This window comes from Ovis canadensis, chromosome 20 (genome assembly GCF_042477335.2).
Source record: "Ovis canadensis isolate MfBH-ARS-UI-01 breed Bighorn chromosome 20, ARS-UI_OviCan_v2, whole genome shotgun sequence".
NCBI lineage: Eukaryota > Metazoa > Chordata > Mammalia > Artiodactyla > Bovidae > Ovis > Ovis canadensis.
This window is the reverse complement of record NC_091264.1, coordinates 44587894-44602920: the sequence shown is the minus strand read 5'-3', so window position 1 is coordinate 44602920 and position 15027 is coordinate 44587894. Positions and strand designations below refer to the sequence as shown.

Sequence of the window (15027 nt, the reverse complement as noted above, 5' to 3'; positions counted from 1 at the left end):
TATTCTGTTCTACTCTAGGGATATAGTTGATTTAAGGAAGATTCCTTACAACCTTAAAGAAGAAACTATTGCTTTGAAGATTATAAATTTAGAGCAATGTAGTAACAAAGTAACTAGGGAGGAAATTTGTAAACTAGGAAAGGTCAGTTAAGATTTCTGTTTTACAAGCCACTGATAAATTAGAAATCTGAACAACTTGTTTCTAGACAAGATGATTGAATTACTGGGTGTGAGTGAGGAGGTGGCCAGTATATAAAAATCCCCAGCTTTTTCTCTGAGGATGATAAAGAGTGGTTATGACGTCTTTCAAAGACCCTGGGGACTTCCTGAGCTTAAGTTTGACTTGAGAGACCAGTGCCCAAACAAACTACTCAGACACTTGTTGAATAAAAGTTCTAAAATCTCATGTATTTTGGCTAGAGTAAGACTCCATACAGTCACTGTGATTTCATTCATAGAAAAATCTAGGGCCATTTTGTGATCATCAATGTTGCCTGAAAGACTGGTGAGCTAGAAGATACAAGTAACCACAACATCTTAAAATAGGGCGATTATCTCTTGATTGCTGTCATGGCTCCATTGTTTGAATGGGCAGGAAACTTTGGGAGCAGTGACTGAACACCAGGAACTGATCACAGATTCTCTGCCTTGTAGAATACGGTGGGAGAAAGCTGCTGCTGCTGCTGCCAAGTCGCTTCAGTCGTGTCCGACTCTGTGCGACCCCATAGACGGCAGCCCACCAGGCTCCCCCATCCCTGGGATTCTCCAGGCAAGAACACTGGAGTGGGTTGCCATTTCCTTCTCCAATGCATGAAAGTGAAAAGTGAAAGTGAAGTCGCTCAGTCGTGTCTGATTCCTAGTGATCCCATGGACTGCAGCCTACCAGTATCCTCCGTCCATGGGATTTTCCAGGCAAGAGTACTGGAGTGGAGAAAGCTAAGGGAACAAAAATGTAGCCAATGGTTTCATTGGGATGATTTTTTCTTTCATTGAAATTACCTCAAAATCCCTTGTTCTTCTCTAGAGAGAACATACATTGCTTTACCCATCAAACTAGAGGAACTGGGGTGAGTGTTTCAACTTTTTTCTTGTTTTATGCCATTTAAGTGATTGGTTCCAAACTTTTCTCAAATCTAGTAACAAGTACACTTGAACTGAATCAAGATGTCTTCTCCCAGTGAGCAATAGATGACGCTGACAAAGTAATGCTCAAAATCCTTCAAGCTAGGCTTCAGCAGTATGTGAACTTCCAAAACTGAGGAAGTTCTGGAACTTCTGAACCAAGAACTTCCAGATGTACAAACTGGATTTAGAAAAGGCAGAGGAACCAGAGATTATATTGCCAACGTCCAATGGACCATAGAAAAAGTAAGGGAATTTCAAACAAAACATCTACTTCTGTTTCATTGACTACACTAAAACCTTTGTGTGGATCATGACCAATTGGAAAATTCTTCAAGAGATAGGGATACCACACCACCTTACTTGCCTCCTGAGACACTTGTATGCAGGATAAGAAGCAACAGTTAGAACTAGACATGGAACAATGGACTGGTTCAAAATTGGGAAAGGAGTATATTAAGACTGTATATCATCACCATGTTTAAACTTATATGCAGAGTATTTATCATGCAAAATGCCAGGCTGGATGATTCACAAGCTGGAATCAAGAAATATCAACAAAAGCTATGGAAAAAATATAGCTTTGTCTATAGGGACCTTTGTTGGCAAGGTGATGTTTCTGCTTTTTAGCAGGTTTGGTAGAGGTTTGTCGTAGCTTTTCTTCCAAGGAGCAAATGTCTTTTAATCTCATGGCTGCAGTCACCATCCACAGTGATTGTGGAGCCCAAGAAAATAAAATCCTCAGATATACAGATGATACCACTCATGCAGAAAGCAAAGGGGGACTAAAAGCCTCTTGATGAGAGGGAAAGGAGAGTGAAATAGCTGTCTTAAAATTCAACATTCAAAAAACTAAGATTATGGCATCCAGTCCCATCACTTCATGGCAAATAAATGGGGAAAAAGTGGAAAAAGTAACAGATTTTATTTTCTTGAGCTCCAATATCACTGTGGATGGTGACTGCAGCCACAAAATTAAAAGATGCTTGCTCCGTTGAAGAAAAGCTATGACAAACCTACAATGTATATTAAAAAGCAGAGAAATCACTTTGTTAACAAAGGTCCCTGTGGTCAAAGCTATGGTTTTTCCAGTAATCATGTACAGCTGTGAGAGTTGGACCATAAAGAAGGCTGAGCCATGGAGAACTGATACTTAGGAATTCTGGTGCTGGAGAAGACTCTCAAGAGTCTCTTGGACTGCAAGGAGATCAAACCAGTCAATCCTAAAGGAAATCAACCTTGAATATTCATTGGAAGGACTGATGTTGAAGCTGAAGCTCCAATACTTTGGCCACCTGATGAAAAGAGCCAACTCATCGGAAAAGACCCTGATGCTGGAGAAGGGCAAGAGGAGAAGCAGGTGACAGAGGATGAGATGGTTGGATGGTTGCATGGACTCAATGGACATGAGTTCAAGCAAACTCTGGGAGATAGTGAAGGACAGGGAAGCCTGGAGAGCTGCAGTCCATGGGGTCACAAAGAGTCGGGCACCACTTAGTCACTGAACAACTATCCGGTTGTTGGCTCAGTGGTAAAGAATCCTCCTGGCAATGCACCAGATGGGGATTCCATCCCTGGGTCGGGAAGATTGCCTGGAGAAAGAAATGGCTACCCAGCCCACTATTCTTGCCTGGAAAATCCATGGACAGAGGAGTCTGGTGGGCTACAGTCCATGTGTTCGAAAAAGAGCCAGACAGGACCTAGCGTCTAAACAATTACAATCCAGTTGTTTTTCTTTTGCCTTCCGAAACTATGCTGTACTATGCCAGCTCTAGGGAGAAGCTTCACTTTCTAGAACGTGTTGAAGGCAGAAAAATAGGACAGCAACAGTAGTAGGCAGCTGGAGCATTAGACAAGGATATTTCTGTTATCCCAAGGAAAAGAGTCACAGAAAGTCGCGGCTAGGAAATAAGTGATAGCGACTATTAATATATGTATTTTTTAAAATATATGTAATCTAAAACAACAACAACAACAACAACCTTCAAGGATCTGCAGGAAATAACGGACCATATGTGATAAAGTAACTCGTTTGAGGTACCTGAAGGTGCCAGACTGGTGGGAGGAGGAACCTGCATCTTTCGGGTGGAGCCCAGGGGCTGGACCCAAGGGCCATCTTCCTTCAGCTACAGGTGTCAGCCCGTGCAGTTTCTCTTCAAATCCCGCGCTGTCATTCTCAAGAGCACAGTCAAAATCTGTCGTGACACCTTTCCACCCGGAGCCTTTTGAGACGGGTGTGCAGGTGGGAGTGAGGATAGGGGTCGGCAGGAACCTCGGCAGCTTCCGCCTCAGGAAATTTGGTGAGCGCTTGAAAAAGTCCAACCCGGAAAAAGACTGTTCACTTCAGTTCCCCCCCGACTTCTTGTCCTCCTCTGTTTCTCTCGGACTCAGGTAGTCTTGAAAATCAGCTCGTAGAAGAGGTAAGGCCTTCTCCCCTCTACCATCCCTGCACCCCGCGGCGAGCCCCTCCCCGGCCCCGGTGCCGTCCACCCTCGGTCGCATCCCCTCCCACTCCTGGGGGGCACGAGCAGAAAGCCGGCCCAGGGGGCGCTGCGCACAGGTTCGTAGCTGCGCGTCCCCAGCGGGCCCCGCGTGGGAGCTGGGGCGGGTCTGGGGGCCCCAAGGACAGGCGGGAGCTGAGACGACTGAGGTGACGTGGGCAGGGAGGCCCGGGACAGGGGAGGAGAGACCCGAGGAGCGGTCCAGACTCCGTCCTTAGGGTGGGAACCCGCAGAGCCCGGGTGGGTACGAAGATGCGCATCACGGATCCCAGCCCTGAACTTTGGGAATTAAGGCCATGAGCGTATTCCGCGAAAAAGGGCGTCTGTCGCACAGATGTTTCTTTCCATATCTTTTACAACAGGTTCTTTAAAAGGTGGGGCCTCGAATTCCAGGTGGTTAGAGATGAGGCAATGGCACCCCACTCCAGTACTCTTGCCTGGAAAATCCCATGGGCAGAGGAGCCTGGAAGGCTGCAGTCCATGGGGTTGCTGAGGGTCGGACACGACTGAGCGACTTCACTTCACTTTCATGCACTGGAGAAGGAAATGGCACCCCACTCCAGTTTTCTTGCCTGGAGAATCCCAGGGACGGGGGAGCCTAGTGGGCTGCCGTCTCTGGGGTCGCACAGAGTCGGACACGACTGAAGCGACTTCGTAGCAGCAGCAGCAGAGATGAGGGGACTGGGAGTGGGGAGGGGAACTCTTCTGTTTTCCTGTTGCGGACAAGAAATGTAACTTCTTTTCGCTGACCCCTAAACTCCCCCGGCAAACCTGAGACTGTTCTCAGGGGCGTCACAGTTCCAAAGCCAAGTCTCCTTATCCTCAGCTCCATCTTCTTCAGAGAATTTCCTTTAACCTAGGGGAGCCTGGTGGGCTGCCGTCTATGGGGTCGCAGAGTCGGACACGACTGAAGCGACTTAGCAGCAGCAGCAGCAGCAGGGGAGCAGTCTCACATTCGTTATTCCTCTGGGGTCGGAGGGAGAGCCCATAGCCAATGATTGATGGACATGAGTTACAAAAGTCCATCCCTCTTCCTTCACGGTGGAAATAATTATAGTGCAATTTATCTGAAGCTAAACTCCATCAGAAATTGCATCCTTACATCTCTCTTTCCCCTACCCTATCTTTATTCACTGGTTTCCTTTAGACTACTCTCTCAATAAATTATGTGTACCTGAATCCTAGTCTCAGCTTCTGTCTACTGGGACCTGAAGCCAAGTCAAGGAGTATTCATGAGATCACAGAATTCAATGTGCTGTGGAAGAGACTTTGGCTACTCTTTATCAGGTTTGGGGAATTCAGCTTCCAGAACTACCGTGGGGACTTTCAAAGCCTATCACACAGTCCACAGGGAAAATACCACATCTCTGCAGCATCTCTCATGGGAGAGACTGTATTGGGGCCTTACTTCCAGGGATGGGCTGCTTAACAAACTGGGAAAGGACAGTTTGAGAAGGTCTGAGTCCTGGTTCTCTGGGACTTTAGAACACTGTCCCCAGGGACTCTCCTCAAAGGTTTTGTGATTAGCAGAGCCTTACCTATTCTAGATGCCTGCTGGATGGTGTGTTCTGGTAATAGATTCATGTGACCACACTGGTTTTAGAACCAATTAGCTCAGGTCTTTCCATTATAGATAGTACGAACCTCTGGTTCAAAAAAATAAAAAATTCACAGCAGTAGTAGTGCCAGTAATGAAAATGATGATCACCATGATAGTCACAGTCAAATTTTAACTGCTGGCTGTAACAGACTAGAGTTCCTGAGACCCTCCTGGGCAGTCTGCCCCTCCCAGGGGCTTTCTCTGGGGCTAAGATCTGTTACATGGATTGGCGAGGAAGGGAGAAGTGGAAAGTTGTATCTCTTGATCTTTTCTTTTTATAAAGACTACCATCATTGTCATCAGAAGCAGTATTCTGATCAGAACTGCTGCTTTCACACCTGTCTCTCACCTGCCCTCATCTCCCAGTGCAAGGGAATTTTTTTTTTCATTTCTCTGGTCTTGGCTATCCCGCAAACAACCTCTCTTTTTTCTCTTCAGGGCCAGCCACTGGAGGGCATAAGGGGTATGACTTCTGGACTTTCCAGAGCAGTGGCAGGATTGAAACCTCCTAGACACTCAAGTGTAACAGACTCAGGTCAAGCCACAGTTCTCTGCCTTCATCATTTTAGGTCTTCACTGTGGAACAGGGGATGTTGCTCCCCTGGGGCATCCACTTTTGTCCAACTAGTTTCCTGGTTTGGGCTGGACCAGTATCTTGAGAGGATTTTATACATTGTATCATCCCATTATCCTCCACCCACTTCCTGTACCTTGAATATTCTGATCTGAAAATAGTGACAGATTTGGAACCCTTCTGAGGACTGTTCAGGTCCTTGGGGTTTCTCAAGAACTGCAGAGATTTCAAGATAACTAAGAAATGAAGCACACATTTTTCAACACCACTGGTAGCTGGTTCTGCAATCCTGTCACTGCCCTAATAACACAGTGCCCAGTAAAAGATGGATGGTGTCTCAAATCCTGTGGGTTATGACCAAGGACAGGCTTCTCAGGTGGCTCTGTGGTAAAGAATCCCCCTGACAATGCAGGAGATGCAAGAGATGTGGGTTTGATCTCTGGATCAGGAAGTTCCCATGGAGTAAGAAATGGCAACCCACTCTGGTATTCTTGCCTGGAAAATTCCATGGACAGAGGAGCCTGCTGGGCTACAGTCCTTGGGGTCTTCTACTTTTATGTGTTTTTAGATTTTTAATAGCGAACAGAAATTAATTTCGTAAACAAAAATGTATGCATATTTGTTGAGAGAGAAAGAAGATTCAAGAAAGGACTCCCCAGGGGATCTGAATGAGGAAGTACAGGGGGCTGACTCCAAGAGTTCCGTGTTCGTGTCACAGCGACTCTGTGCAGCCAGGCCCACCCAGTGATTTTGGATGAGCCAACAAAAAGGTCTAGAGCACTTATGAGAAAAACAAAATACTTAAGAGCTAGGTGAGCTAGATACTTAAGGAAGCAGAAATAAAGTGAGAGGAAGAAGTGGTATGACTCCACACATAATATAGGACTGGAAAAACACCACGGGAAACCAGCTGCTGCGGAATTCTTTTTAATTTGAGACAGTGATAAGGATGAGTTTAAAGGGTGAGGAGAGAAACCCATCATTTCGAATGAAGGAACATCCCTGCCCAGGTGCCATGACCTGAATGCACTAAGGGACAGGCACCAAGGAAGGTTCTGGTTGGGTCCTGCCCACAGGGGCTTTGGGACCCACCATCATGGAGATGCCCCTCCGCTCATGTGAGATGAAGTTTCTGCTCTCACTCTGCCTTCAGAGATCCTACAAGAGAACTCAGAGTGTCAGGGAACTAAATGGAAACTAACTAGGGAGAGGAAGAATTTAACAATGCATGCCTGTCTTGGAGGAGAGAAGAGGCTATTAAGGAGATGCTGAGAGTCTTGCTGCCAGTTTCTTCTTTTCTTAAACCTTCAGCCTTGAGAAAGGATGGACTTCTGAATATTGCGTTTTTAGGGATATGGGTAGTCCCAATCTATAATATGATTTTCCTTTGGAATGGAGTGGAAAAAAATTTGATATTTTGAGATCAGAGAGTTGGGAAACAGGTTTACTTTTCCTTATTTGTCTCTCTCTGTCTCTCTCTTACACACACACACATATTTGGGCTGAACAGGATGGTTTGGTCAAAGATGGGATCCTTAAACATGTTCTTCAGATGGGGGGCAACTTCTGACGGTGTCTGGCCCTTCCTATTCGCTTTTGAACTGCTTCAGGTACTCCAGCATGTCTGATTTAACTGTGCTGACTGAAGCCCGGTGGTACCAACGCATGACAGGGACACCATCAGGCCCCACTAGAAACTTCTCAAAGTTCCAGCGAATGTCATGGACCTTCATGGGCTCCCAGAAGAGCTGACTTGATGAGCCCAAAAGATCAGAGGTTGGAGGGCAGGAGTTCTGGAGCAGAGATAGAGAAATTGACAATGTTTTTTCTGTTTCTGTGTGGTCTCGTCTTATCCCCACCCCTAGAATGTCTACTCAACAGTATGTATTTCAGTATATTAACTAATTGACATGCTCCTAATGAACCATAGACATTTCAATACATCATTACCAGTACAATCAAAAACCAAGAGTTAGTATGATAGCAAATAGAAAAGTTTATTCCTTTCTCTGTTTCTCCCTCAATCCCATGATTATATCATAGTGCTTCAAAGAAAGACTATTGTTTTTTGTTTTTGGTAAGTCATAACACTTCTAAAGCCTCAGTTTCTTTAGCTAAAAAAAAGGGGTCCTTCTGTTGTGGGTTTCTGTGGTTCTAATACTCTGTGACCCTCTTTATTACCTATTTCTGTGTTTGTCTCCCTCATTAGATATGATTTCTTTCAAGGAAGAAATTATGCCCTATTAACATTTGTTAACTCATTGTATAGCACAGTTCTTGCATATAACTAAAGATTTGATAAATGTTGAATAAATGAATCATTACCATTCAGTAAGGAAAGTTAGTCTATATTAGAGCAATCATATTTATATGTTTCCATTACTTGAAGCTAAAGCTTCACAACAAATATTGCCACCATCCATGAACTTATCTGAGAATTTCTTTCCAAGGAGCCCAAACTCAATCCTAGACTTGAGCCCCGTGCTTTCAGGGCATTGTTACCTACCTGACCAATTCTTCCCAGGTTTATCCTTACTTACCTTCAGGAAGGTAAAGACCTTCTGTTCTTTTTCTCCATTCACATCCCCTTTCTCAAAGAGCTGAAAATTGGGAACAAAGCCACCACCTGGACGTACATACCTGCAATGAAGCAGAACAATCCTGAGACCATTCAAATTAAGAAAAGGGTGGATAATAATGGCCACCACAATTTGGCCACAAAGTAAAATTAGAGATAAAGAAAGAGAGGTTGTAGACAGGGAAGATGAGGAAAGAGTGGTCCTTGGGAATCAGGACTTCATGCATGTGCTTTAAGGAGCCAATAGAGAATTCCAAGAAAATTGGAAGCAGGATATTCCTCAGCCATAAAAAAGAATGAAATAATGCCATTTACAGCAACATGGATGGATCTAGAGATTATCACAGTGAATTAAGTGAATTAAGTCAAACAGAGAAAGACAAATATATGTTATCACTTATATATCAAATCTTTAAAAAATGGTACAAATAAACTTATTTACAAAACAGAAATAGAGTCACAGATGTGGAAAAGGATCCTATGGTCATGTGCTCAGTCCTATCAGACTAAGTGCCACTACATGGACTCTAGCCCACCAGGCTCCTTTGTCCATGTAATTTTCCAGGCAAGTATACTGAATCAGGTTGCCATTCCCTTCTGCAGGGGATCTTCCTGACCCAGGGATCAAACCCAGGTCTCCTGCATTGCAGACAGATTCTTTACCATCTGAGCCACCAGGGAAGCCCAATGTTACCAAGGATAAACTGGGAGATTGGGATCGACATATACACACTACTGTATATAAAATAGAAAAGTAATAAGGACCTGCTGTATAGCACAGGGAACTCTATTCAATACTCTGTAATGACCTATATGGGAAAAGGATCTAAAAGAGTGGATATATGTACATGTATAACTGATTCACTTTGCTATACATCTGAAATTAACACAATATTGTAAATCAACTATACTCCAATAAAAAGTATTTTAAAAGAAAATTGGAAAGCAATATTTTAAGGTTAAAATTCTTGATTCATCTCTATTTCCCAGGTTTTCTCCTTTTTCATGTGCTGCTTTTTCATTAGATTTCCTGTAGTCTTATCATTAAACAACTCAAAGGTAGAGAGAATTGTTGAGCACTACCAGCAGGGCATAATTGAATTCAAGGCATCAAAATGATGTTCTTGAACCAGTTAATTTGTCAATCACCCCAGAAGTCTCCAGAATGAGAAGCTCTAGGTGGAATGTGGAAGGAAAATTCTGACACAGTCTCGCAGGGTCCCAAGCAGGCACTTACTTGAGCCCCATAAGGATCTCTGAGTTCTTTGCTGGCTCTTGTTTTCCAAATTGGTTGCAGGGAAAGCCCAACACAACTACACCGAAAGGCTTCAGCTCCTCCTGTAGTGCATTCAGTTCTGTAAGCAGAGGGAGAACAGCATGGGTAGCTCTGTCTTGAGCAGTAAAAGCAGTATCTGTCTATCTCATGAATAAGCCGAGGACTATGAAGGGAAGGGTTCAAGATCACAAAGTTGGAGGAAACAGAGCAAAAGGCTAGAACACAGATTTCCAGAACACATCCAAACAGCTGCCTTTTTCCTTTTGCAGAAGTTCCCATAAGTGGCTCCACTTCGTCATCCAATAGGAGCCCTTCTTTAAAAGCACAGATTGCTTAGACTGTTGTATTTGTGTGTGTTGGGGGCGGTCCCGTTTGATTCTGAAGAGAAGTCAGATTTGAATGCCATTGCCTGCCTTAGTTGATTGATCAAAAAATGTTTTAAGGAATGGCAAACAAAATGGACATTCTATCCCCATCCTCCCACCATCTGCCCCATGGTGACACAATGCTACACTCCAGTCACCCTCCCAGGAGCACTCTTTGGTGCCCTAACCTGGGAGTTATAGAGGGAATCAGAGAAATGCTAAGTCTAACTCCAGAGCATTCTTTTTATCAGTTCCAGTGACCTAAATGCTGCCATTTCCCTGAAAGACTCATTGGGATTCTAAGGCTACAAACTCCAGACTGCTCTTTCCCACTATCAGGAAGCTTCCCAGTGTCTGTCTGGACTCGTGCCATTATTTCCAACTTCAGCGATTTTCAGTTCAGATTTACTGACTTCATGACCAGCACCAGCCAGTCATAATCAGACTCAGCTCTATCTGCTGGCATCTCCTCTTAGCCTTCACTCCAATTAAACAGTGCATAGATGGTAACTACGTTTCCTCTTCTCTGCCATTTGGAAGTGCCTGCAGAACCCAAGGGTATTTTTCCAGAGGCCCAAAGGTCAATCTTCTCTCCTGTTACCAGAAGTTACCAGTGAGAAAGATAAAATTAGCCCCTGAAAGCTAGATTCTGGCCTGGGAGTTATAGCTAGAGCTTGTTGTTCTCCTCTTGAACATAAACAGTTTCACAGATCAGTATCATACAAGTGATGTTTTACCAGACAAAACATGAACATTATTCAAATCACAAAAATGACCAAGTATCACCCTATTCTTACCAATCTAAGTGACTGCTGTTTGTTTATCCTTGCTTTATTCCTCCTACTCTGTAGATGTGATTAAGATACCAATCACTCCACTGTGCCTGTTTCCTCATTTCCTGACAGCATCCAATCCAGAACCAAGCTTCAATCCCTCGACCCCCTCCCCAAATCGCCTAACACAAGCTCAGATCCTCAGATAAGTCCTTTCTATTAATAACATCTTCTTACTGAGAAGCCCCATGGTTCCCTACAGTATATGTTTTCCCTCAGAACATTGAGCAACAAACTCAAATACAGATACATTCCTGGTGGTCTTTGCTAAATCTTTGGGAGAATCTTAGTTCTCAAATCCCAAGATAATTCTCCTAGCATTTCTAAGGAGCAGAGCAGTGACAGGATATAGAGGATAGAGTCACATGATCACCTACCTTCCCCCAGCCTCTTGTTTCCTCCCAGTAACAAATTAGCAAAACCTTCTGGAGTTAGGACTTCCCTGGTGGCTCAGATGGTAGAGGGTCTGCCTACAATGCAGGAGACCTGGGTTTAATCCCTGGGTCAGGAAGATCTCCTAGAGAAGGAAATGGCAACGCACTCTAGTATTCTTGCCTGGAAAATCCCATGGACAGAGGAGCCTGGTAGGCTACAGTCCATGGGATCACAAAGAGTTGGACACAACTGAGCGACTTCACTCTCACTTTCTGGAATTAGACTATGGCCATCTGACAAAGCTAGTTCCAAGAGAGTTGAAGCATGAGTTCTTACCTGGATACTGAGCTGTCAAGCCTCAATAGGTGGCCACATTGACAAACAGGACATGCTTGCCCGCATACTGCTTGAACTGGATATACTCCTCACCATTGAGGGTGAGGGCTCCATACTCATAGATGGTGCCTGTCACCCCCTTATAGCAATCCACCTGAAATATAACAAAAATAACCATAGTGATGTGATTATAAAGCAAATGATAATCTCTAACATCTGTGGACTTTTTGAAACTCTAAGAACTGAAGAAAGCTTTGGAAGTAATATTCCAAGTAATATTTTTAGTTATGGCTAATGCCACAACTGGGACTTTCCAGGTAGTTCAGTGGTAAAGAATCCGCCTGCCAAGCAGGAGACTCGGGTTTGATCCCAAAAATGGTGGGATCCCCTGGAGAAGAAAATGGCAACCCACTCCAATATTCTTGCCTCAGAAGTCCCATGGACAGAGGAGCCTGGTGGGCTATATATAGTCCATGAGATCACAGAATTGGACACAACTTAGCGACTAAACAACAATGCCACAACTAGAATTTATATTTTTTAATTTAAAATCTTTTTTTGCAATGGTGGGACAAGCACTTTGTAATCATCTTCCTATTCCTGGAATCTTTATACAATTTACTGCCATCCTCCAATTGACAGTTTACAGTTTACCTGCACTCTCTTCCATATCCTAACACCCCATTCTAGTCATCATATCTCTTCACAAATATTTTTAACAGATTTTGGCAGAGTTTCTCACAACAGAAATACGTTTTACATAAGTTTCTCATCCATATGTTCTCACATTGTAGTTTCCTTCCCCCAGAGCCCAGCAAATAACTTGTTTCTCCTCTAGATCCCAGAGGCATTTTCCAAAGCTTTGCCAGTAGGGGCTTATTGGTACCTACAAAATTCATCCTCAGTGCCCTTTCTTATCTCTGTGTAAAATAGGAAGCAAAGGGAACAGACTTCCTACCTACAAGCATGGCAAGGGAAAAAAGCCAACAGGATCTGGAACAAAAAGCTAAAATGCCTCAACAACTTGTGGCTCTCTTTATCATGTATGGATGCCACCTTGTGAACTGGCATGTAGAATCCCAAGAATACTGCGGCTTGGAAGAGCCCGATCTTTCCTTCTTGGCTTTCAGTTCCGCTCCAATTTGCTTAGGTCTGTTTGAAGAGATCAGGGTACCCTAAAACACAGCCTTTTACTCACAAGATAATATTCTACAGCAGAAATTCCACACCCAATCAGGCAGCAGCTGCTGACACAGACGTGGATGGCCCTCAATGGATGCTGGTGTTTTTTTTTGTTTTTTTTTTTTTTTAATTTCAGAGAAGGGAGATGATCTTACTACAGCTACCAGTCTTGATATTACATTTATAATAGATTCATGTTATATACACCATTTTACACTTCACATGAACCCAATAATAGAGCACTTGGAGTGTAGTTTAAGGACCTGCACAAGTATCATCTGAGAACAAATTAGAAAAGCAAATTTGGACGCTACTAAAACCTACTGTATCAGAAGCTTTGGAGGTGTGACCCAGTAACCTGTGTTTTAACAAACTTTGTAGGTGATACCTATGTGAGTTGAAATCTGGGGATCACTGTACTAGTTTCTCCAACTTTTAGAGAGGAAAGAAAGGGGTCAATAAAAGATATCTAGCTTAATGTCACAGTGAAGCTGTGGTTTTGAATGAATATGCCCGATTTTAAACTTAAAAGTTGTTGCCTCAAGTCATTTACTTCAGTGGCCACTTTGCATCCTAAGACACACATACACACCTTTAACAGGGTGCTACTGACAGCAAATGTGGACATTTTTCCTGGGGTTGCGGGGAGCATTGGGTGATTTGGAGCAGTACCAAGACTTAAAAGCAAAGATCTTACTCTGATCTCAGCTCTTGCCACATCACTTCCCCTGAAATTAAAATCAGCAAGCAACTCTCCTTGCCTTTTGCCTTTTATTATTCCCTGAAAGGAAAAAAAAAAAAAAAAAAGCCCCTCTTTCCTGATTCTGGAACTCCTTAGGGCACATTTCAGCACCAGCTTCTTTTTCCACCTGCCCTAGGGGTTTCAGCTTCTCCAAGAGCTGCCAGTTCAGCCTCCTTCTCAATACAGTTACTGCTTCACATCCCTGTTTCCTGGACCTGCAAGATTGACCAGTGTTCCAGACCAGGGTGGAGGGGATGGGTTGTGGGCTATCCAGCGGCCACCGGGGGCAAGTGGCAAAACAGAACGCAGGGAGAGCAGCCTTTATCCTTCATCCACTTTTCCACTTTCTGCCCAGTGACCCACCAGGCTAAGGGGAGATGATCCACGTAAAGACAGGCAGGTTAGGAGAGCCTCTGCCTCAGAGAACAGCAGTGGCAATGGCAGATGTCAGTTAGGAAAGGCTGGGGAGATGGATCTCGTCCTTCCTAGGAGAGAAGAAGGGAGAATTCCTGGCTTCCTTGGCAGCCTAGTTTGCCATCAGTGCTGGAATCCACCTGGGTTCCCTGCAGGACACTTACCTTCATCTGTTGCTGCTTCGGAGTCAGCTGAGCTAAGCTGACCAGGAACAGTGGGAAAAGACAGGAGGCCCAGAGCTGCAGGATCATGGCTCGAACTAGGAGTTCCAGGCAAGTCTCAGATCCCCAGGGATGTCAACCCCTTTTGAGCTCCTGGCAGGGACCAGTTTGAAGATTCATCCTCCAATCACAGAGAAGCATAACACATGGGCAAACCTCCCTCCACCCTGCGATCCCTCCCCCTTTCTCTTCTTCCCTCTGCCCAACATCCACCCCACCCACTCCCCCCGCCACCCCCCACCCCCGCCCCGTCACTGTCCCGCCCCAGACCACAAGCCCTGAAGGCTCAGTGCACCCAGTACCTCCCCCTGACGGGCCACCCACTGGTGGTTCTGGCACCTGTATCTTCGCAGGTGACGGTGGAGGCTTCCCCCTTCAGAACTTGAAATACCGTCTCTACCTTCTCCAAGTGCCTGGCAGTTCCCAGGTGCCAACTCTGCACCCAAGAAGTAAAGACACCACCACTGAATCAGAATCCGCTTTTTAAAATCAAGATTCTCGTGTAATTTATACGCAAACTAAAGTTTGAAAAGCATTGTCCCACATGACTATTAGTCCTTTTTCCTGTCCCCTCAAACTTTCATCACTTAGTCCACAGCACACTGTATTTTCTAACTATGAAGTCCAGCTGTGGGGGCCTGAGTGTCTCAGATACTCTTGAACCTGTCCCCTGGAGAAGGGCTTGTTAATGCAGGAGTAACACAAATGATGGGTACACATTCACAGGGCAAATTATCTAGGAGAAAGCTCTAAAATATGAGTTAAAGAACTTCCCTGGAGAAGGAAATGGCAACCCACTCCAGTATTCTTGGTGGGAAAATTCCATTGACAGTGAAGTCTGGCAGGCTACAGTCCATGGGGTCGCAAAGAGTCAGACAAGACTAGGTATGTAAGCAGGAGAATCCTCC

General features: G+C 44.5%; 1 protein-coding gene across 1 annotated transcript; it reads right to left on the bottom strand.

Moving 5' to 3' along the window:
- Positions 1-7383: 7383 nt before the first annotated feature.
- On the bottom strand, positions 7384-14149 carry GPX6 (glutathione peroxidase 6). Its single transcript, XM_069563753.1, has 5 exons — positions 14063-14149; positions 11561-11714; positions 9613-9730; positions 8338-8437; positions 7384-7590 (listed from the first exon to the last, which is right to left on the bottom strand). Exons 1-5 carry the CDS (start codon positions 14147-14149, stop codon positions 7384-7386), a joined length of 666 nt encoding a protein of 221 aa, XP_069419854.1.
- Between the last annotated feature and the right edge of the window lie 878 nt (positions 14150-15027).